A 23,480-nucleotide genomic window follows, 5' to 3' on the forward strand; every position below is an offset into this window, starting at 1 on the left:
GGGGAAGGAGAGAGGACTAGACGTTTCACCCAGCAGTGAATCCTGGGTCTGTCTCTACCACACCTCAGCTATCCTTTATGACCACAGGGGCAGGGATTGCCCATGTGCTGTATATAGGGGCAAATCCTGCCCCCTTCATTGTGTCCATGGGGCCCTGATTGCAACAACAAGGAGCTGGGGCCAGGGAGACGCCATGTGATTCTCTTTCCCAAGCCTCCCCCAGCACCCCATCTTCTTCCATAACCATTTGTGACCTGAAATTCCAGGCTGTGACCATATGCAGGGACCGTTTTTTTTGTTTGTACAGTGCCTAGCACAATGGGGTCCTGGCCCATGATAATAGTAATAACTCCAATGTGGACTTTTGTATTGCTAGCGTGTGCCGAGATCTTTGCTCAGTCCATTGAAGGTTTGTCTTTGGAATTCCAGGTCACCATGGCCTACCTGAGCGCCGTGGTCCGAAGAACTGCCTCCCGCCAGATGCCAGCCTCTGGGAGAAACATCCGCCTCAGGTGCTTCAGCAGCGGGGCGGGCCAGACGACAGAGAAGAGCGTCCCTTACCACAAGACTCTGAAGGAAGAAAGCTCTCAAGGCAAAGGGCCGACCAGGCCGCTCCCGAAATCAGCCAACGTCGTGGTGGTGGGTGGAGGCAGCTTGGGATGTCAGACCATCTACCACCTGGCTAGGATGGGGGTGAGCGACGTGATCTTACTGGAAAGAGACCATCTGACGTCGGGGACCACCTGGCACACGGCCGGTGAGCAGAACTCTGGGTGTGGAAGCGTCTATAGCATAGCAAAGGCTCCAACTTAGAGCTGCAGAGGGAGGCTTTTGGCGCCTGAGCAGCCATCAGCTCCCTCGGGCTGCTCAGCTCCACGTGGGAAGAACTCTGCCCCTCTCTGGGTTAAGAGGTTTGTGACTCTCTCGATCTTGCCGCCTGGATGGGGATGAGCCCTCCTCGGGGACCTGGGAAAGGAATGGTTCCTTCAGCTCTCATCTAAGGGGTTATTGTGGTACCCTGGCCCTTTAAGAGCCCAGTCTCTCAGGCCTCAGCGAGCTACTCCTTGACCCTATATAGGAGTATCGCCAAGGCCTGACAACATGGGCCTCCAGAAGTCTGGCCTTCTCCTCCCCACCTTGTAGGGTAGAGGGGAAAGAAACCACAGCAGTCTTACCCCCACTCCCCATGGCGGGTCTCTGGGTCCTTCCTTGGGCAGGCCTGTGCCAGACTACTGAGGAGCCTCCTTCCGATAGTCCCCAGCCCCTCTGGCAGCCGCCCCACTCTGCATAGGCGCTGGAACAAGGGATGCTGGGGGTCCTGCTGAACGCCCTCCCTTGAAGTGGTTTCCATTCCATACAGTTCGGGTCAATGGCTCTCAGCACCCCCATTATACAAATCGTTCCAGCCCCTGCCACTCTGCCTGACTTGGAGCTTTTTCTCCCAGCTGTTGCTGGTTAGTCGCAGTGTCAGCTCCCCACCCGTCCTGACTTAGAGGGGCCCCCGCTTAGGGTGAGAGGCTGGTGCAGTCGCTGTCGCTCCGTCCGTCTGGATTCTCTCCTGAGATGTCCGACAAAGCCAGCTACTGCTCTCCTGGGGATGTCATTTGCAGGGTGTCTGCTGATTGTGAGAGGACACTGAGCTCATGTCATGGTGAGGATAATGCCTAGATTGGGGGCTTAGTGCCCCAATGGACCATCGCTTGTTACACCCGGCTGCTGAGTGGGTCGTCAGCAATAGGAATTGAGTGCTGGACCTAAAAGCATGAGCCTCTACTAAGTGAGCGATGCGATCCATAAGCTGTGGTAGCTGAAGACCTTTATGTGGTCTAGCTACTAGAGGGAGCCAGCAAACCACAGCGTGGGTTACATCTAGGCCAGGAATTCTGTTATTGCTAAAACACCTGTGGTGCAATTCTCACTGTTGACCTGTTTGTCTGCTTGGCTTGTAAGGGAGGGTTGGAATGGGGAGGTGACGGCAGAGTCTACGGGAACTTCTGTGGTTTTCCCAGGTCTGCTGTGGCAGCTGCGTCCCAGTGACGTGGAAGTGGAGCTGCTGGCTCATACTCGCAACGTGGTCAGCAAAGATCTGGAGGAGGAGACGGGTCTGCACACAGGATGGATTCAGAACGGCGGGCTCTTCATCGCCTCCAACAAGCAGCGGCTGGACGAGTACAAAAGACTCATGTCTGTAAGCAGGAATCTCCTCATCTCCTTCCTTCTCCTTCTACTTATTCACAGATCATTGGATCAGGGCTGGTGCTAGACTAGGGGGTCTAGCTGCCGAAGGGTTTTGTACTACCACCCATCACCGTGGTATCTGACCACCTTCCATGCAAAAAGATTGGCAGTAGCGAAATCCCTAGTGGATTTCTTGGCGTCTCTGGCTCTTAGTGGGTTATCAAAAGCTCTGCTTGAGGCAGTTATTTTTCAGGATGTGGTGGCTGTAGATGGTTGATGTGAAAGTTGTTCTGGTTATGGGGGAAAAAGGGAAGCGTTGTTCTACAGATGGACAGACTCTGGAGTCTTCTAATCTCCTCTGGATGTTTGTCCAATAGCCCGATCCACTCTACTGAGAATGCCTTCTCCCTGGCTGTAACATGCATTGGTCTACGCTAGCCAGAGCTTTGTGTTCTCTTGTGTCCCGCAAGAGCAGTTCATAGACTGAAATGCAGCCTCGAATGCAACTGGGTCTGATCCACTAATCGCTTTGAAGATTAGGACTAAGGCCTTAGTCCCTAAAGTAAAAAGAGCAACCTGCTTGAATGTCTGTGCCATATTTATGGAGAAAATCCATGCTCCTTAGAAAATGGGCTAGTGTGGGGGAGGGGATGGATCCTGTCTGCAACTGATCCTCTCTTCTACCATGTCGCAGGGAACCCGCTGCGTCAGTCTTCAACTCGGCTGCTTTGACTTGCAGCATCAAAACAGGACTGTCCTGCCATCGGCCAACCATTTAGTTTCTGCTGTGCGTAGAGCCCGGTTCTCCCCACAGCACAGAGGGAGATTTTATCAATCAGTCCTGATTGGGGTGATTGCTGTTTATTTAGACAGCTCATTTTTTCCCCACCCCGCTTGGAAAGTTAAACGTGGCCTCACTTCTCATTCATGGAGCAGCCTTGATGGCAGGTTCTAAAACCCTGATCCAAAGCCCAGGAGAGTCTCCACTGATTTCTACAGGCTTTGGATGCAGTAGATCCTGCCCTGGTAGAAGAAAGATAATGCAGTGTCAGTAGCTGCCAGGAAGGAGGGAGGTGGGAATGGGGATCAAAGGGTCCGTCTACACCTCAGCTGGAAATATGCTTCCCAACCAGATACACAGACACGCGCTAGCTCTGCTTGAGCTAGTGCGCTACAAATAGCAGTGTAGCTGGGGGCAGCACAGGCAGCAGCTTGGACTAGCTGCCTGAGTATAAACCCACCAGACACCGGGTACGTACTGGGGCAGCTAGCCCAAGCTGCCGCCGCCCATGCTACCTCTGCTACAATGCTCTTTTTCACATGCTGGCTCGAGCAAAGGGAGTGCAAGTCTGTCTATCCAAGTTGGGAAGCGTGTGCCCAGCTGCAGTATAGACGTACCCAAATAGAGACCCACAGAGAGGAGGTTGGCCGTAGATCACCTTGTGATCCCTGGTGGCAGAGCCCACACAGACCTTATTGTTCCAAGTGCTACAGCCTTGTGCTGAGATTCTAGCTGAGGGATTGCCCTGGCCAGTAAACCATGCACGTTGCTGGCTACTGCAGTCTTGACGATGATGGCCTCTCACTTAGTAGAGGGGTCCTTGAGATTCAGCTGACTCTGAACACTGGTCTCACCCACAAAGTGAAAGGGACTCTCTATGCAGGATTAGCCGTGACGTCTGGTTTCACTGCTGATCATAATGCCGTCTCCTCCTCCCAAAGCAGCAGAGAGATGCACAGTCCTGGCCAGTCCGCTTGCCTTTTCCCGCTGGGGAGTACACACATTAGCGTTTGATTTCAAAGCGTTACAAAGACGGGTTACGTGACACTAGTTTCTTCTTTAACTCCCGAACTGCTGCACTTCTAGTGAAATATACGCTATGAAAACAGCTGTGTCCATCTTAATACTCTTTGATTCAATGGCCTATTGGACACTTAATGCTCAGGAGAGGTAGAGGGAGCGAAAGCAGAATCGTTGGTTTTAAACCTCTCTCCACCATACCCAGCTTTGGGGACTCAGGTAAAAAGGTCCTTGGATCTAATGCATCCCTGATTTGGGCTTTGCAAAATGAAACCCATCCACTGCCCATCTCCATTAAGTACAGCATCATGTTTCCAATTGCACCGCCTACTTGTATAGGACTAGGGTAATGTCCCTTTAAATAGTTTGAGCCCACTAAAGGTGCTCACCATGTACTGTGTTTTGGGAATCCACCAGAAACCAGTTAGATCGTCAGTGCGCCTGGCATGTTGGCGTGTAGTTATTTGGGACCCAGATGTGCCCCTGTGCTTTCTTCACATTGTTGATTGTTTTGCAGAGATGCCACACCATGCTGTCTTGTCTGAATTAATGCACCTGTTCTCGTGTCTCGTTTGTAGCTGGGTAAGGTCTATGGCATAGAATCCTACGTCCTGTCCCCTGCAGAAACCAAGGATCTGTACCCGCACATGAACGTGGATGATCTTTATGGCACACTTTACGTTCCTAAGGATGGCACAATGGATCCTGCTGGCACCTGTACAACCCTCACCAGGGCAGCTACTGCCAGAGGCGCTTCGGTAATTGACTATTGCACATTTGGTTGGGTGTCTGGGCCTTGTAGCTTTTCACAACTCACAAATTCAGTCAGACGTTCTCTCTCTTTACATTTCCCCCCTCACACCCTTGATCCTTTGCTTCCTGCTGTTCCCAGCCTCTGCCATTCTCAAAGTCAGATCTCTGTTTCAAAGTTGCCTTGTTCTGCTTAACAGCGCCCCCCCTTTGGCAGATTGGGTGTGGCGCTGACTGACTTTGACGGGAGGCCCAGCCATGCCTTCTTCAGAGATGGTGGTTTTGGCATAGAGCCGTAAGAGATGGGGAAATAAAGAGGAGGGGGAAAATGGGGAAAGGATGTGTGACCAAAACAGCTACATTGTGAAAAACAAGTTGTTGGTGAGGTGTAAAATGCAGCAAGCTCATTGGCACAGGGACCAACATTTGGTTCTGTGTTTGTACAGCGCCTAGCACAGTGGGTTCCTGGTCCGTGACTGGAGCTCCTCCGTGCTAACCACAATACAAATGGATAATTATAGTTCTCTGAGATTTAAAATTACCTTAAAAGGCCACTGACAAGTAGTTTAAGCCCAAAATTAAAGAGGTGAATTTAATTCCCTTGAAATAATAAGAATGGTTTTTATGAAAGTTAAAAAAAAAAAAAAAAAAAAAAAAAGACAGACCTATGTTTGGGTTAACACTTCCCATGCTGGGAAGGAGAGCCTTGGGGTGAAGCCACTGCCTGCATCTCCAGAGTAGAGCTCAATAACATTTTTCAGCTAAAACATTTTGCAAATTTGTGTCGGTTTCGATTCATTGTTCATTTCAACCCTTCCCCCTCAAAAAACCCAAATCTTTTTGTTTTAACATTTTTGAACCAAAACATTTTGATTGTTTTAGCTTGAAATGACTTTTTGCTTCAAAATTTCCTTTAATGTAATTTTTTAAAATTCAAAAATGGTCAAAATGGAAACAAACTCTTTCATTCTAGCTGAAATGTACATTTTTTTTCAGCTTTTTCGATTCGCTGAAAATTTTCGTTTTCAGCCGGACCCGAAACAATTTTTGTTTTGGTTTTTTTCAAAATTGCCAATGAACTACCAGTGTGTTATTCACCCAGCTCCACTCAGGAGATCTGGGTTACTCATTTGGTATTATGAGTCCAACCCTTAACATTCAAACCCCAGGGGCACGTCACTGAGCTTCTCTTTCGCTGTCCCCAGGTAATAGAGAATTGCCCAGTGACCGGTATTCAAGTCAGAGCCGATGACCTGGGTGTGCAAAGGGTAGCTGCAGTGGAAACAAACTATGGGACCATCCAGACTCCCTGTGTGGTGAACTGTGCAGGTAGGAAATCAAGGTAACGTAGCTACAGCCCTGCCACTTGGCAGAATCTGATGGAGGTACTAATCCTTCCTGTCCCAGCAATTAGGAGACTTTGTCCAGTCTTTGAGTGAGGCATTCTTTGGTTCACCATGGCTGTGCTCAGGGAGGGGAAAGATGCCAAGTGAATGCAGCTTTTGATTGTGTGTAACATTGAGCCAAAGGGTCTTAACTCCCTGTTTCCACGCGTCAGGGGGGCAGCATTCTGGACTCTGAGTCTCTGGTGCAGCTCCTCATACATTCCAGTGGTCACTCATGGAGCGGTGGTTTGTTTTTACGACAGGAGTGTGGGCCCGAGCCCTGGGCCAGATGGCTGGTGTAAACGTGCCCCTGGTGGCTATGCATCATGCATACGTGGTGACGGAGCGGATAGAGGGCATTCAGGTCAGTTCATTGCTCTTCTTCTCTAACTGGAGGGTTTGTCATCAGACAGAGACATGTGCTGGGGGTGCTTTCCAGAGGGGACTTGATTCAGAATTTGGGGGGGGAGGGTCTCCTGGTTTTCACAAACGCTTCTATGATCTGGGACACTTTTTTCTCCCTAACAGCCAACCTCCTTTCCTTTCCTAGAGGTGGCTTTGTGTGTCCCATCTTCTCTAGGAGATGCTCTTCTTGGTGAATACAATGACGAAACATCTGTGAATAATCTTGCCAATGAAGCCTACTCTTGGGCTTAGCTTGCATCCCTGGCCCCTTTTATCTGGCTATCCACAGACATTCAGGTGGAGTGAGGTCCGGAAAGCAGAAGTGCTGTGAATCACTGGGTCTCTCTATTGCAATCTGAGGCATGACTGCAGCTCAGGTAGATGCACCCATGTTCGCGCTCCTAAATAGAGCAGAGTAGATGTGACTGCAATGGCTTCAGCGCGGGATAGCAATGGGAGTATGTACTCGAGATCTCCGGCGTGCTTGTACAGCCCACAGTGGCAGATCTACTATGCTGTATTTTGCCACGCTTGTGCAGGTATGTCTCCCTGAGCTGCAGTCAGACCTCAGATTGCAGGGCACACATACTCAGTGTGTGCATCCAAGGCTATTTCACCCATTGTTGTTATTCAAACAGTAGCTTTGTTGAACAAATCTGCGTGTTCACAGGTAATCTGCAGACAGAAAGGGGGACTCCTCTGGTTGATAAAGCTTAGACCAACCAATCAGAAATGGAAACAGTACCATGTGACTGTAGGTGACCAGACACACAATGTAAATAGCAAATCTGAGTAGCAGATGCACAACACATGGCTGTCTAGTGCCAAATAGCACCAGGTTTACAAATAATCCATTGGTTAAAATGATCTTGCACTGAATAGCACTGGTGACAAACTGGGGGAAATATGCAAAAATATCCCTGAAAACTGTTTTTGGCAAAATGTCCTAACCCGCATAGGGTGACCAGAGAGCAAGTGTGAAAAATCAGGACAGGTGAAGGGGGGTAATAGGCGCCTATATAAGACAAAGCCCCGCACATTGGAACTCTCCCTATAAAATCGGGATATCTGGTCACCCTAAACCTGCTCTAGAGCAAAGCAGTGCTGGGACGCTGATGTGTGTAATGAACAAGGTAATAAAAGGCTCGACCTGTTTGCGGGTAATCTGTGATTGGAGGAAAAAAGACTACATCTATCGGGTAACTTACACAGTTTGATCAGCTCTGCTCTTGGGCCCTGCCCAGACCCAAAAATTCTGTTGTATTCTCTCCGTTCTTGCACCATGCCCATCCCCACGGTATTGGACCGTTGGTAACTGACCTGGTGGGGCAGCACAGGCTAGTCCATTGCGGTTTTGCCCGACATCCCCACTTGCGCTGCTCAACACCACTGCTGTTGTGATGCCATCTGGGTACTTATCTCACTGCTCCTGGCTCAGCTTAATGAAGCCACGATACTGCTCCTCTGAGCCCTCTCCTTGTATGAAAAAGCATATTGCCTGTTTCTACATCCCCCCCACCCAACTGGTCAGGACTGCGGGAGAGGAACCCTACTGTTCTTTGCGGCTGGAATTGTTGCTACAGATCCCACTGCCCCATCTCAGCACATCTGCCCGTAGCATTTCAGAAACAAATGTCGCCTTGGAAAAGTTTCATTCCTCAGCCTGCCGCTAGATGTCTCTCTTGGGCAACACAAGCACTATGCAGCAAAGGGAGCATTTCAAAGGAAGAGCTTAGATGGAATCTCTGAATGTTGACTTCAAACATAAGATACAAATAATTAATAATTAATACACGGGGGAGGGATAGCTCAGTGGTTTGACCATTGGCCTGCTAAACCCAGGGTTGGGAGTTCAATCCTTGAGGGGGCCACTTAGGGATCTGGGGCAAAATCAGTACTTGGTCCTGCTAGTGAAGGCAGGGGGCTGGACTCGATGACCTTTCAAGGTCCCTTCCAGTTCAAGGAAATAGGATATCTCCATTAATTTATTTATTTTTAATCTTAAGTATTTTATTAAATTAATATCATTCTATTTAATAGTTATGAATATTTTAACACAAGGGCCCTGTTTCTTCTGTTTCCCCCCCTTTCATAGCAGAATTACCCTCGGGGCTCTGGTGTTTTGTGTTTGATAAAGGAGTCCAGATATCCCCGAGTAACTGTGGTTCATCTTAGCAAACAGCCTTTTTGGAAAAGTCCTGCAGCCCTGACAAGGAAATGATACAGTTTTCTAAATATTTTTGAACCATCCTGCAAAATTTCAGAGGCATTTCTATGCTTTGGAATTCTATAAGGGTGTTTGTGAAACCATACAAAAGGAGGTGATATTAATTTATGGTCTGTAGATTTTTTTTAGAGTAATTTTGTATGACATTTTCTGTCATGCCCTCTGTTTTTCCCCTGCATCTTGATTCTTTGACAGTTGATTTTGGAAAGTGCCATTTAACTATATTATTTTTTATATTGCAGTAGCATCTACCAGCCTGACCCCAGACTGGGCCCCCATTGTGCTAGGCACTGCACAGATACATAGTTAGAGGCAATCCTTGCCCTGAAGAGTTTACGACTTAAATAGGCAGGAGTAGAAGAGGAAAAACCTCAAGTGACTTGCCCAGGGTTGTATAATAAGTCAGTGGCAGAGCAGAAAATAGAACCTAGGTCTCCTGACTGCTAGGCTAGAGGCCTATCCACTAACCACAGTGCCTCTTATTGAAATGCTGATGATTATTCTTAATTTATCAGTGAAAAATACAGTAAGACCCTACAATAATTCCCTTTGTGTAACTTAAATATTTTCATGCTATGTTGTTAAAGAAAGTCAATGTTATTCTTTAACTATGTAGTAGTGTCTTGGCTGTTGTACTGTTTCATCTTGTTGTGTAGGTGCGGTAAGAGAGAAATCATTTTTCCTTTTAACGTGGATCAAAACACACCGGCCTGCCAGTCTGCCAGTTCTTCTCCTGCGAATGTCTGGAGCAGCTCTGCTGCAGCCTATTGATTTCATGCCTTATTGTCTGAATAGTGGCCCCACGAGGATTGGCACCCCATTGCACTTGGCCCTATACAAACACATCAATTAACTCAGCGTGACCTAAGGGATAGCGCCCTGGACTGGGACTCAGTAGACCTGTGTCCTGTTCCTGACTTGGCCACTGGCCTGATGGGTGACCTTGGGCAAGTCTCTGTGCCTCAGTTTCCCCCGCTATAAAATGGGGATAGTGATACTATGACGTCCATTGCAAAGTGCTTTGAGATTTACTGAGGACAAGAGCTAGGCATTATTACTATCTTCAAATGAATTCACAAGTGCAGTCTTGTCTGCTTCCATAGTCACTCAGTTGTGGTTTTGTGGAGGAAGGCTAGATTTGGGGTTGGTTTTTAGAGATGAGTCTTGTTCAGATCAAGACAGAAATCAGCTTGCATTTCAGCGCCACGTAGCTCATGCTCTTGGTCTGGGGCTGGGACGCACAGCAGATCTGTTTAGTGAATTAGACTCAGCCCATGTAATCATATCAGCACCACCAGTTCTTCTACAGCTGCTTAGCCCCCTTTGCCCGTGGGCAGCGTATGCGGGGAGAATGTCTCGGTGCATTGCTCGTATCGTCTGCCGCTAATCTTGTTTTGCTGGTGTCTGAGCAGTGCTGTCAAGTAGAGCTCTTACTTCTTTGAGGCAAAGTAGAGCCACTTTTAGCCTGTGCAAAGCCGGCAGCTTAGAAAGGGCCCAGTGCTGAAACTAATTGGCTGTGACCTGCCACAGCCAGGTCTTTTTTTCACCGTTTGTTTGCAGAGTCAGTGTGGTCCTTTTAAAGACAAAGGCTTTGAGGCTTTAAAACAAATCGGTCTCTCCTGCCCAGCCCTTGTGAGCCTCAATACAGCCCCAGCCAAATTTGGATCCAAGCTAGAGGGAGTTAAGATTCATCTCTCAGTCCCCCAATAACAAATCACTGCGTGCACAGCTAGCAGCCGTCATGAGCAACCCTACAATAACAAGCCAGCGGGTGCTGCACCTGTGCTTGTGAGTGACCCTACAATAACAAACCAGCGTGCACATCTCTGCAATGTGCACAGCACCAGAACCATCAACAACCCTACAGTAACTCCAGTGCTCAAATGCAACCCTACAACAACAAACCAGCGTGTGCAGGCGGTGGAGGGCAGGAGGGGCAAATTGCAGTAAGGAAACGGGACTGTAAACAGCCAAGGAAATTGTTCCTGTAAAAAACATGCCAAATGGCTGGAGTGGGGCTTTGAACACAGTGCGGGGCAATGGCAACTTGGTGTCCTGTCCTGCTGGTTGTTCTACCATTAGACGAGGGCTGACGACGTGGGCAGCAGAGCTGCTCTGCAGTGCCCCCTTCAGGGCCATGCTTGGTACTGCAGCCGTTCCCTGCCTTAGTTTGGCCAGCTGCTTGGGGCAGGGTGGCCCATGGCATAAGGTTGGTATCGGTCTCTCACCAGAATAGTCACTCAGGAGCCATCTTGTTGTAGCACTTAGGCCCAGGTCAGGGCCTTGCCCTGCGTTGGCCCTGAGGAGCTGCTCCTCCGTCCAGCCCAGCTCTGCCCCTGAGCAAAATCAGGGCAGCTTTATTAACTGGCCTGATGGGTCAGTGGTTCCTCCTGGCTCGTCTTAGGCCTCTGGAGAACTGTCTCATTGGTCACCCGGTCTGAGTGGATTTTCCTTGGGCGGGGAGTGTCGGGGCGCTGATGCCACCAGCAGGGGTCAGGGGAAGCCAGATAAACCCCACACAGGGCAATAGAATGGTGAGCAGGTGGGAGGGCTAGGAATAATGTGGGATTCCCGAGAGTGGGGAACCAGAAGTGGGGCAGGTAGCGAACCACCAGGACTGGCTTCTTCCTTCCTCCACTAGGCCTGAGCTCCGAGTCCTGACCGCTGGCAAGTCTTGCAATGGGGGGGACAGGGAGGAGCGGGGTGCACTCTGCCTCTTGGTGAGGAGGTTCTAGGGGATTTCCGTGCTGGGGGAATCACAGAGGAGCTGCTAGTGATTCCAGCAGGCGTGGACTCTCCTGGAGTGGAAGGATTTGGAGAATAAACAGCCCTGGTAACCTGCACCCTTATGTTTATAATGACACTCCAGTGGCCATCCAGCAAGGCAGCTGCAGGGAAGAAGAGGGCCATTCAGTTTTGGGTGCAGTGTTGGAACAAGGGCAGAAGCTTTACCCCTCCTGCCCTGCTTTGATGATATTCCTTTCTACCTCTGTTTAGAATATGCCGAACGTTCGCGATCATGACGCCTCGGTGTATCTCCGTCTCCAAGGCGATGCCCTGTCCGTGGGCGGATATGAGTCAAATCCAATATTCTGGGAGGAGGTGAGCGGTGCTGAGAGGTTTTCATAGGAAATAAAGCATGTTACCAGGAAAACCGTTTTGACAAAGTAGGCGCTGAAATGAGCTCCTTAGCTCTCTTGTTTATGTGCCAGAATGCATGAAATGAAGACCCTTTACATTAAGACAGAGCTGGGTTCAGCAGGACTCGGAGGGAGAGGGGATTTGACAGCTTCTTCTGTTTGGATCTGGCTTAGATCTAGACCAGAACCAAACCTGCTTGAAGAAATGTATGCCCTGTGAGCAAGAATGGGAGAGGAAGGACAGTCTAGCGGTTATGGCACTAGCCTGGGACTTGGGAGATCATGGTTCAGATCCCTGCTTTGCCATAGGTTCTTGTCTCTGATGTTGGGCAAGCCACATGAGGCATGTCGTCGGTTTATTAGCTTGGGCCTCAGGTGTTGCCTCTAAAACCTTTTTCATCGTTCTCAAAGTACAAAAATGCCACCATCTCCTCCTGCCACCTCTGCCTTCTCTCCACAGAGTGGCATGTCTGCGAATGAGATCACCAGATTATTTGTTGTTCGTTTCCCAATAGCAGCCAGGGGCCCAAGCTGAGATCGGGGTCCCGTTGTGCTGTTCACCAATAGTATGGGATAGTGCCTGCTCAAAGAGCTCATGTGCCAAGTAGACCTGGCAAAGATTGGGTGACAGAAAGTACTATTATGCTGGCTTTGCAGAGTGGGATTCGAGGCTCAAAGATATTAAGTGACTTGCCCAAGGTCACATAGGAAGAGACAGAAATTGAACCTAGAGTTCCTGAGTCCTACCACCCTTTCTCCTGGATCAAATGGTGCCAAGTGAGTTCTTTACTGGCAGTAGTGACTGGAAATTGACTGTCCAGCTATGACCTAGTCCTGTAACACGAGTCTTGGTTAGATTTTGCTCCCTCTCTGCAATGGGAGAAAGGCTTCCAAACGAACGAATGAAAATCTTTCTGGGATTAATGTTGAAGGTGATAGTAAATGACTGTGGCTTGTGATGAACTTTTTCTTCAACCTTCCCAGCCCTCTTTTCCTGTCCTATATCCTGCGAATGGGATGTTCCATTTTCACAGTAACTGGATGGGGAGTTTAATGTGTCAATTACTACAGGAGTTAATGGGCTTGTCTTTCAAGAAAAAATGAGGTATTCTTTCTTGTGTTTTACCCTAAGACAAAGTGGACAGTGGTGTTGAATAAGCCCATATGCAAGTGGTTCTAACTGAGGGGGCCTATGTCTCATTCATAGCTTGGGTGGTTAAGGTACTAGCTAGGCATCACGGTTCCTCCCCTTGGCTGGACAGCTTAGCAGATAAGGTCCTATGAAACCAAAGTTTCCAAAGCAGCTTCTAATTTTGGGTGCATTGGTTTTTTGGGAGCCTTAATCAATGTCAAAACTCCCATTGACTTCAACAGGGCCAGGAGTTCACCCCTTGGGGCTGTTTTCCAGAAGCGCCGAGCCCCCACAGTTCCTATTGATTTCAGCGGGCAATGAAGATACTCAGCACCTTACAGGAAGCAGCCGCTAAGCAGCTGTCAGAATGGGGTGTTTGTTATAAAATAAACATCATCTCTCACTTAACTTCTGTGTACCTCGGCTCCTGTTTCCCCTCAGGTATCTGAGAAATTTGCCTTTGGCCTCTTTGATCTGGACTGGGATGTGTTCATGCAGCATATTGAAGGTGCAATAAACAGAGTCCCGGTGCTGGAGAAAACCGGAATTAAATCCACTGTCTGTGGGCCAGGTAATATTTTGACAGTGCATTCCACATGCCATCAATGCAGCTTTGTTCCTTGATGAGTCTGTGCTGATTATTTTTTTTTCTATGTATTCTCCTAGTTTGGAGCTAGCAATGATTATATTTATATGCAGGGTTAGTATGAATCAGTCTCTCTTGCTTTCTCCTACCCACCCACGCAAGGAGACAAATTGGGAACGGATAAAATGTCTGTCTTCCTTGGTTTTTCCTTAAAGACACACGCGCGCACAGTCACAAAAGAGATGGAACAAGGACCTGGTCCAGCCCCCATGGAAACCAACAGAAAGGCTCCCATCGACTTCAGTAGGTTTTGGATCAGACCCTGTATAGAAGCAGAAAGGGGTGGGAAATGGCTCCATAGATCACTGCTTGCCATGATCATCCAGTGCATTGATCAAATCTTTTTCCCCCCCAAAGCCAGTTCCCCTATGTACTGCTGCAGTTACCCCTTGTTTTTATCAAGCGGTGGGGTGCTAGATTGCCAGGGCTGGAATGGAAACCTTTCCTTCAACGTGCTCAAAGGCAGGCGAGAATTTGGCACATCCTTGGAGCGGCTCAGCTTCAAACAGCTTGTGGGAGTGCGAATTAGAGCTAATAGCAACTTGGTTGACCTGCCTTGGCACTAAAAGCTGGAAGAAAGCTGAGCTGGCTCTGTCCTGGCATGATGGATATTGTGCTTCTCGCACATGTCTGATCTGGAAAGCTCACAGATCTGCTTGTAATGATTTTGGGGATGTAAGTCTCAAGGTGGGTGGGGCAACGGGACAGGGGAGCCCCAGAATTTCAATGTTGTCTTATTCTGGCCGTCCCCACAGCATCTCTGTCCGAGGGCCCTTAGGACGTCACAGCTGTCCCATTCCCTCAAGGTTCCCATTGCAGATTCTGTCCTCCTGGCTAAGGAGGTTTTGTTATACTGTACACACAGCATCTCAGTCTGGTTGAATTTCTCAGAAGCCCTGTGACGGGTATAGCATTTCTAAATGCCACACCAGTCCCCTTGAGCCTTCTGGAGATACAAATGCTGTGGAGTGGGGAAATGCTAGGCATGACTTGTGAAGCAGAACTGGCAAATACAATGGAACACCAAAGGGACCTCTGCCTGGAGGCTCTTGTTTGCAGCTGATAGTTCTTTGAAGGAAATAAGCCCGTTGGAATACAAAGGGAGAACAGGATTGGATGCAATGATATCCTATTCCTGAAGGTGGCAGCAGAAGGCTTGTATAGGGAGGAAAATAGCCCAGGAGTTTTGTTACATTTCAGTGGGTTTTTCCCCCCCTCATTCTCTGGGCAACACTGCTCAGTGGTTTTGATGCTAAAAGTCTGCAGCCAAACGAATTCCAGAGAAAGTGGGTGCGGCCGTGCAGTAATGTCACCCATGTTTACCGCTGATTTTCCTGCGACTGGATTTGAACGTTAAAGGACAGATTTTCAGATACTGGCCTCTGCTTTTTGCAGGTAGGAAGTTATTTTGCACCCTCAGCTCTGGTAACTTACTACAGAACTCCAGGTCTTTGATTAGTGGGCACAAACCAGGGAAAAGGTCGTTTAGGACACAGATCCTGCGAGGTGGCGAGCTGCTTTGACTCCCTTTGCACATCACCTTGCATGACCTTTCCACATTGCAGCTGCAAAAGTGGGACCTATTTATGCCTTCAAATCTAGGGGTGTGAGTAAGATGGGGAGATGAATTGGGGTGCTTTCCCTGGAAGCAGGGTAACCATTGGCAGGGGGTATTGAGATATTTTAGTTCCAGGCCCATTAGAAGAATGGTCCCCAAGATGGAACGTTCCATGTGTTTCGGAACAATGCCCGAGGTAGTGTACCTCCGGGCTCAGACAGATCCAACCTCCCAGCTGTATTCGATCAGTGTTGGGGAACACTTTGCCACACTGAGATTAAGGGATACCCTGATTCAACTCTAGCTGGTAATACGGATTCCCAATTGGGGGTCATCAGCAGAGAGGATAAAGGAAAAAACCCAGGTCCTGGCATACAAGAGTAAAGGGATAAAAGAGACTCCAGAACCTCAGTAAGGAAAGCAAGAATCCAGGGAGGAAACCACTAAACATTTAGGGTACGTCTACACGAAGAGCTAGGGTTGAGATTCCCCTGCCGTGTCCACGTGCTCATGCTAACGCCCTTTGAGCTGGCATAAGTATGACTTGCCGTGTAGTCACGGTAACAGAGGCACAGCTGAGCTGTGCTGGCTACAAATCCTCCCGAACCCGGTGGGTCTGTACGTGGCACGGCTGAGCCGTACCTCCACTGCCGCTGCCCATGCTACTGTGGCTAACCTGCTGTTTACACTCGTGCTATCTCAATGAGAGCTACCACGAGAGTGCGCACACGAGCAGCAGAATCACCCCCCGGGCTCGTAGTGTAGACACAGCCACGCACACACCTCTTTCCTCGCTGCTCGTTTCACGGCTCTGCACTGCACAGGGATAGTTTCCTGCATGGGTGTGCCAGCAGGGGTCTTTTAATGCTCTGGGGCCTAGAGAAAATGATCATGATACTTTGGGCCAGATTTTTCAAAGGCACCTAAAGATGCAGATAGGAAATCAATGGCGTTGGGCACCTAGGTGCTTTTGAAAATCCCACTAGGCACCTGTCTACCTCTTTAGGTACCTAAATGCCTTTGGAAATCGGGCCCTAAGTGCTTTTCATCTCTAGATCGCAAAGCAGTGTTATCTCCATTTTTAGAGATGGGGAAACTGAGGCATAGAGGTGCGGTGTCTTGCCAAGGGTCCCATAGCAAGTCAGTGGCAGAGTCATGGGGTAGCGCAGAGCTCTCCCAACATTTGGCCCAAACTCCTTACACTAGACTACAGCTGCCCCTACAGATTGAGGGGTTTGGATTGAAGGTTTCTTCTATCTGGGCATCATTGTATCCATGGGAATGAGCTGGCAATACTAAATATTCAGCAGGGACTATGATGGCTGGAAATCAGACCCCTGGTGTCTGCCTTGCAGAAAATGGACGTTGAGATGTGCATGGGACCAATAGCCCAGGGTCCAAATGCATGTGTCTAGAAGTCCAAATAATGTATCTAGGCTCGTGACCAGACCAGGACCAACTTCCCAAAGTCAGGGGTTTTAAACGAAGGCTTTAGAAAAGGCTTTGCACAACCAAGGTTTGGAGAGCTGCACGGAGAGCACTTTTCCCGATAGCATCCTCCTCTCTCCCCAAAGATTCAGCCAGCTGTGACTTTTCAGAACACTTTGACAGTGTCCTAAGGGGATGACTTAATTCCGCACAGCTGGGCCAGCCCATCTTCCCTGGTCATCCCTGCGGCATGCATCTGTGGTCTGTCTTCTAGTCAGCAAGAGAGCTAGCCATCTTCCTGCCAAGCCCTGGATGGAGACCTGTATACCCGTGCCCTACCCTTCACTGTATATCCGACTCTTAGGCAGCTTTTCACCTCTGCTCCCCTTGGTTCAAATCTAATCTTGTACAAATTAAAATGAATTTGCTCTTGGTCCAGTTCATAGCAGATCTGTTCTCATCAGGAGATTGCTCTGCCTTGGGAACATGACCATGAGGGGCTGCTCAGTTTCTTCAGCATTTGAGCTTTTATTTTTGAAAAAAAAAGAAGTTTAAAGCTCTTGCGGCTGCAAACCTTTTTAGGTGCAAGGGTATGCAACCAGATGAAGCACTATCCGTCTTAGGGTGCAGACACCCTGAAACAATAGCTCTAAGAGGCATTATAGCTATCTGGTGTTCACTCTGAAACCTAGTGACAACACTTTAAAATGTCAACGCTGATGGCTATTTTATTGCTAATCTTTTTGGTGGAAATATCCATATGGTAAGCTTAGGCAGCATGACTGGATTCTTTAGACATTAGGGATGGAAAAGATCTACCAGATCTGTAAATCCAGCACCATTGGCAGTTCTAGGACTGGCATCTGCATGGCTTATATAGAAGGGTATTGAGTCTGAAATGAGATACAGTGCAGTGCTATATGGGAGTCTGAGGAATAGCTTATGAGGTTCCATTTCAAGACTGCTGTGCATTTACTGGAGAAGCCTGCACCATAAAGACCTGCTCTCATTTCACTGAAGTATTTAAAAGGAAAAACCCTCCAGCCCCACAGGGACAGAGCTGCACAGTTGCTCGAAGGGAAAGTAGGACACATCTCTTGCTCCTAACCAGATAAAACATGACATTTACAAGGTAGATGCCTTGGCCCTGGGAAGCGCAGCTTTGATTAAATCAGGGTGTAAGTACAGCTCTCAGTCTCCACTGAGAAGCCAGGTCTCCGGCAGGAAGCCAACTTTTTTTATATACAATAAATGTGATTTCTAAAGGCTCAAAGATCCTTTTCCCCCACCCCCTGCACTCTGGATTTACACTTGCATGTATTCTAGCTGTGAAAGCCAAGTCACGGTGGGTTTGGAATGCACAAACAAATGGCAAAAGCATGTTGTTTGCGCTGCACAGTAAATCTTTTATAAAAGAAACACTTGTCCCCTTTATAGTTTTGCAACCCAACTTGCTTCCTGGGGGCGGGGGACAAATCCCCATTAATGGCAAAAATAGAGTTCAAGGACATAACAAACCAGTTTGCAAAAGGTGGCATGGGATTGACAGGGTGGGTGGGAACTGATTTCAGTGAGAGAGCACTGTCCAAATGTTGTTAGAACAGAGAGCACAGGCATAGTCCAGTTAACCAGACTTCTGTATCCCAGAAACTTTTTATCAACTACAAGGGTCATCCTCCACATAGGAACAGTTCCATGCCATCTAGGGCCTCATGCTTGTCATGCCGATCACTGTGGATAGCTGGAACTTACTAGTAGTCATGAGGATAGAATTCAGCTTCCCCTGTTCCAGATGCACAGGCCTTAATTTGCATTACGTTGCAGTTGTATGGGGCCCAGTGCCCAGTCATGAACCATTTTTTGCCAAAATTGTCAATTCATTGAAACCAAAACTGTTCCCGTAACAGGGTCGATTTCAATGACTGTCCCGACTTGAAAATTTGGGGGTAGAAAAGGGTTTTGAAATTGATGAAACAGGATGTCTTGACGCTTTTGAAATAGAAAGATTCAATTTTTTTTGTCAAAATGATTTGTCGTTCAAAATGTTCATAAATTTAGACTAAAAGATGGTTTTCAAAAAATAAAATTGAAATGAGGCCGTTTGAAATGATTGAAGCAGAAGGTTTTGATTGATCTGAACCAACAAACATGTAGGGATTTGGGGTTCATGACATTTGTGAGATTTCAACTTTTCAGCCCAGTTCGGGACAGGAAAATGTTTGATTATCTAAAATTTCCGAGAAACCTGTTTCCCACCACTCTAGCTGGAGTTGAGGCTGCTACAGGTCAGGAATGAGGTGGGTACCTGACAGCAGAGCTCTGCAAGGAAAACTTGGGCACTAGCTGCCTGCCTTTATGTCCTGGGTATCAGCACCAAGTTCACCCAATAAAGACCACAGTGGTTTAAAAGCAGTTGACTTGCTTTTACCCTGTCCTGATTCCTGCTTCCATCAGACATTCATCTCCTATTCTTTTTTTCTCCTGGCTCCCTCTCCACAGCGTGGTTACACTTTTGGTGCAGGAGGCATAGAGCGTCCTAAATATCTATGCTGACGATGTGATAAACTCCCTCTGCAGTGCAATGTGTTAGGTTACCAAGCCACATTTGTCTTTCCACTCTGCCAATGGATGGTTATATCCCATATTGTAAATGGGGTTACTGCACACCTCACGTACCAAACAAGGCCATTCCTTTACAGGCAAGCTGTGTTTTGGAGAGTAGGGGCTTTGAGTTCATATTTCTTATCATTTATCTTTATTGCGGTTGAGCAGAACCAAGAACAAGACAGACAAATCTAGGGATGAACATCTGAGACTCAATTTGCTTGTAAGGGATTTACCAATAACGGAATCTTTGCATGTCATGGCTAATCCTTTAGCTCACCCTGTAGAGCGTTTGCTGGCAAGCCATGGGCCTGGGTTCTAAGTCCACCTTCAGATTTCTCCCCATTAATTCCCTGATTTATAGTCTGGCCTGTTTGCTCAGTGAAATGTGGGTATCTGGCAACCTGCCCTGTTGAAGACGAAAACTTTGTTCTAAATGGTTGTGTAGAAATTAGAGGTGAGTTGGAGCCACAAAATCCAGGTCCAGATCTGGATTCAAAACCACCCCCAGCGCTCTGGAGCGGCCAAATACGGTTTCAGTCTTGGCTTGAGCAGAAGTAGAAAAAGCAAGAGGAAGGGAAGATTCAGCATGAATATCTCGGTCTGCAGCCATACCTCCTTTAGCTGTAGTCTCATCAGATCTCCCAGGCTAGGCACAGGTCAGTACTGGATCAGAGCTGCTTATTGAGAAGAAATCAGCTTTGAACCAACACCCTAAACCTCTTGTTAGGAGGCAAAACAAAGAACCTGACCATATGGTCAATAAGATCCTGTAGTGTCATGGAGGCATGGCTACCTCCCAGTTTGGAGGGCCGCATTTTGCTTGCTGTGTTTTACAGTTGGATGCAGTATTCCTGGGCTTTCCCAGTCTCGAACTGTTGAGTAGTGTTGCCATGCAACGCTGAGCGGCTGACACGTCTTGCCCCAGAGATGGCTCGATTTCAGTTTTGGAGATAGCGAATTTTGCTTGCAGGCTGGGGTTTGCATTGCCTATGGGAACTGGGGCCCAAATCCCATTGCAGTTAAACAGGAGCTGCATGCCTAAGCCCCTTCAAATCCCCAGTTCTGGGATCCTTCCAAATGAAAGGCCCTGTCTGTATATGCTAAGATGCACATCCGACTGTGTGCTCTTTGAGGCACAGGCTACCTCTGTGTGGGTTTGTACAGGGGCTCTAGACACCGACACACTAATAATAAGAATACCATATCATTTATTATCATTTATGTATCTGTATTGTGTAGTGTCTAGGAGCCACAGTCCTGGACCAGGACCCCCTTGTGATAGCTGCTGTACAGACACAGAACAAAGAGATGGTGCCTTCCCTGAAGAGCTTATTCATTGGTTCTTCCCAAATCCCTTCTCCTTTCTCTTGAGTGCGAGAGAGAAGAACTTCAACCAGCTGGAAATTGTGGACCAAAAAAGGCCCAATGGATTCATAAAAACGGGATCGGACACCCCAATCGATGGACACATTGAGTCAGAAAACTGTCAGACAGAGGTTTAAAAAAAACCCGTGGAGTTTTTTTTTTTTTCCTCCACCCAACATAGTGTTTGTTTTTTTTAAGAGCTCTGATTGACAGCCCTATCTGGAGTGGGAATTGGCAGAATGAGACATCATTAACACAGGAGCCCTGGGCATCTGTTCAGCTGAAATCCATTAGGTTAATAAAGAAGTATTTATCTGAAATTCATGAAGCATACCAGCAGAAACAGATTAGGATAAAAAGAAAATAACAATAACATTAACCTGGCCCGGCCCTCGAAAAGATGACTAATGGAGCAACACAGCTCTCTTGCATTGGGTGGGATTTAGCCAGAGAACGACGACTGTTTAAAATAATAATTTAGGAGGAATTAATAATTCCCGGCGCATTTGCTGATTTAGTTAGATCAGAGGATTCATCTCACTTCACAAAGGGCCCTTTTATGTTTAAAGATTCCTGTTCAGGGTCTTCCCCTGCCCATGCAACCAATGGCCTTGCTTTCAAAAGCCCCGTGCCAGGAACATGCTGTGAAAGACGAATTGTTCAGGAGAGCACCTTGGGGGTGGGGGGATTAACCAGGATCGATGGGATACGGTAAAGAAAGGGAACAATGAAGTCTAACTATCAGGGAAACTCTGCAGAGGCTGAACCCTTTTCAACTGGGCAATAGTGGGTCTCCCATTGAGGCGACGCAACCTCCATCACTTGGGATGTGAACTAGACTGGTCAAGCTACTAGGAAAATATCCAGGGGGGAAGAGTCCTCCATCGGCAGTGGCATGGATTGAGCCTGTGGTCTGATCTAACCCGTAGACCAATGATCAAAATGGTCTTCTCCATCTCTGCCTTCTGAGCTCGCCTCTGCACTTACGCCTGCCGACTCTTTGGAGAAGCATGCCAGGGTTCTGCTGAAGGTTCTGGTGGAATGATGAACTGGAAGGATTTCTGGGTGAAGCTGGGGGCTTAGCACCTCCCCCAGAGACCAAATGCACTAGGTAGCCTTTGAGTAAGGAAATCTCCCACCAAACTCTAGCATGGCTGAGAGGGAGGTTTGGCTTTAGCGCAAGACAGGCCTTTCACTGAAAGAAAGGGTCTGTTGTTTCCTGACCTGATATTCCCCCCTATTGCCCCCAGACAAACACTGAAATAGGCTGTAACATTAGATTTTTGTTGCCACGCCAGCTAGAGTTACTTTGGTTGCATCAAACTGTATCTGGGGGAGGAACATTCCGGAAGAGTCCCTGTCTCTCCTGGTACCTATCAGTCTCTGTCTGTTTCCACCAATCGTTCTCATGCCTCATCTCTGTTCACAGGGCCTGATCCAAAGCCAATCACAGTCCATGGGAATCTTTCGACTGACCCGACTGGACTTTGGATCAGGCCCTTATGGCATGTGCTCATTACCATGGTAACTGAGCGCTGTTCGGCTTTGATCCCTGCTTATTTATGCACCTGTTCAAAGGGACAGCAGCAATTTCTTCTACATCACGAGATATCCGAGTAAGAGGGACACTTGAGGTGATATTTTCAAGATCACTCTGTGTTGGTCTAACTCTGTTCTCACTGACTCCAGCGGGAGCAGAGAGCACTTGAAAGCCCCACTGTGGAAATGCGTGACCTGTCTCTGAAACGCGTGGGGCGCTCGTGGCTGCTAAGGGCTGTATTGATGGGTTGTGTCATCTTTTCTGCGTTCTAGAATCGTTTACTGCCGACCATAAGCCCCTCATGGGGGAAGCGCCAGAAGTCCGAGGCTTTTTCCTTGGCTGTGGCTTCAACAGTGCGGGTAAGACAAGACCTAAAAAAAGGTCCAAAACCCCATCAGCTTCACGGAGGGGGAAGATTGGGCTCAGGAGAGGGTTATCCCGGCTGGAGACATAAGGGGCTCCCCATCTTGTCCTCATGTTACAAACAATTCCTGGGTCAAGCAGTGGGCGTTTTGAATGCACGTCAGGCTCAAAATTGATTTCCCGACTCCGCTTACAGTCCTCTTCTCCTTTTCTTTTTGCTCAGGGATGATGCTCGGAGGTGGCTGTGGGAAGGAATTGGCTCACTGGATAATTCACGGGCGTCCCGAAAAGGATATGTACGGCTATGATATCAGGCTAGTAGCTACCCCAACCCCGAATCTTCCCCCACCCCCGGTCTGGCTAGATATCACGGGTCAGTTCTAAAGGAGACTGCACGTGTAGGAGGAGCGTTTCGTTCTGCTTTGCTTCTTGGCAGGAGCTGGGAGTGCTGAGGTGACTGTGTATCCAGCCCCACTAAGCTAGGGTGGAAACATTTCACATTCTTACTTATCTTACGATAGCACTCAGCCAAAAGGAAGGCTCTGTGGTGGTAGGCCCTGAATGTGCACATCAAGAGAAGGGGTGCCTGCACCATCGAGCTCTCTGTCTATCTCAGAGGGGGACCAGAGGTTAAAGGGGTCTTACGTGACTTGCCCAAGATCGCACGCAGCCGATGGGGCAGAGCAGGGAATTGAGCCCTTACCACAAGGCCATCCTTGAGCAGTAGCGTTAAAGTACTTAGGAGAGTGGTGGTCATTATTAGAGAGGGCTCCAAAGTCGAAAAGCTCAGATCCAGATACCCATTTTTAAGGTCAGGCTTGACAAAGCCCTGGCTGGGATGATTTAGTTGGGGGTTGGACTAGATGACCTCCTGAGGTCCCTTCCAACCCTGATATTCTATGATTCTATGATTAGTATTAGGGGTGTTTGAAATAGTACGGGCAGCCCCCAGACA

The 23,480-nt window shown here is 48.2% G+C and overlaps 1 protein-coding gene across 1 annotated transcript in view; it reads left to right on the forward strand.

Annotated features, from left to right (window-relative positions):
* The first annotated feature begins 435 nt into the window (after positions 1-435).
* Positions 436-23,480, forward strand: part of SARDH (sarcosine dehydrogenase) — a 97,198-nt gene continuing 74,153 nt past the window's right edge. The window contains exons 1-9 of the mRNA XM_065418814.1: positions 436-757; positions 2,010-2,188; positions 4,558-4,737; positions 5,935-6,058; positions 6,378-6,478; positions 11,744-11,848; positions 13,460-13,589; positions 22,435-22,521; positions 22,749-22,839. Of these exons, the coding sequence (XP_065274886.1) occupies positions 436-757; positions 2,010-2,188; positions 4,558-4,737; positions 5,935-6,058; positions 6,378-6,478; positions 11,744-11,848; positions 13,460-13,589; positions 22,435-22,521; positions 22,749-22,839 (1,319 nt within the window). The remainder of the gene's footprint in view (positions 758-2,009; positions 2,189-4,557; positions 4,738-5,934; positions 6,059-6,377; positions 6,479-11,743; positions 11,849-13,459; positions 13,590-22,434; positions 22,522-22,748; positions 22,840-23,480) is intronic.

This window comes from Emys orbicularis, chromosome 18, assembly GCF_028017835.1.
Source record: "Emys orbicularis isolate rEmyOrb1 chromosome 18, rEmyOrb1.hap1, whole genome shotgun sequence".
In the NCBI taxonomy this organism is placed as follows: domain Eukaryota; kingdom Metazoa; phylum Chordata; order Testudines; family Emydidae; genus Emys; species Emys orbicularis.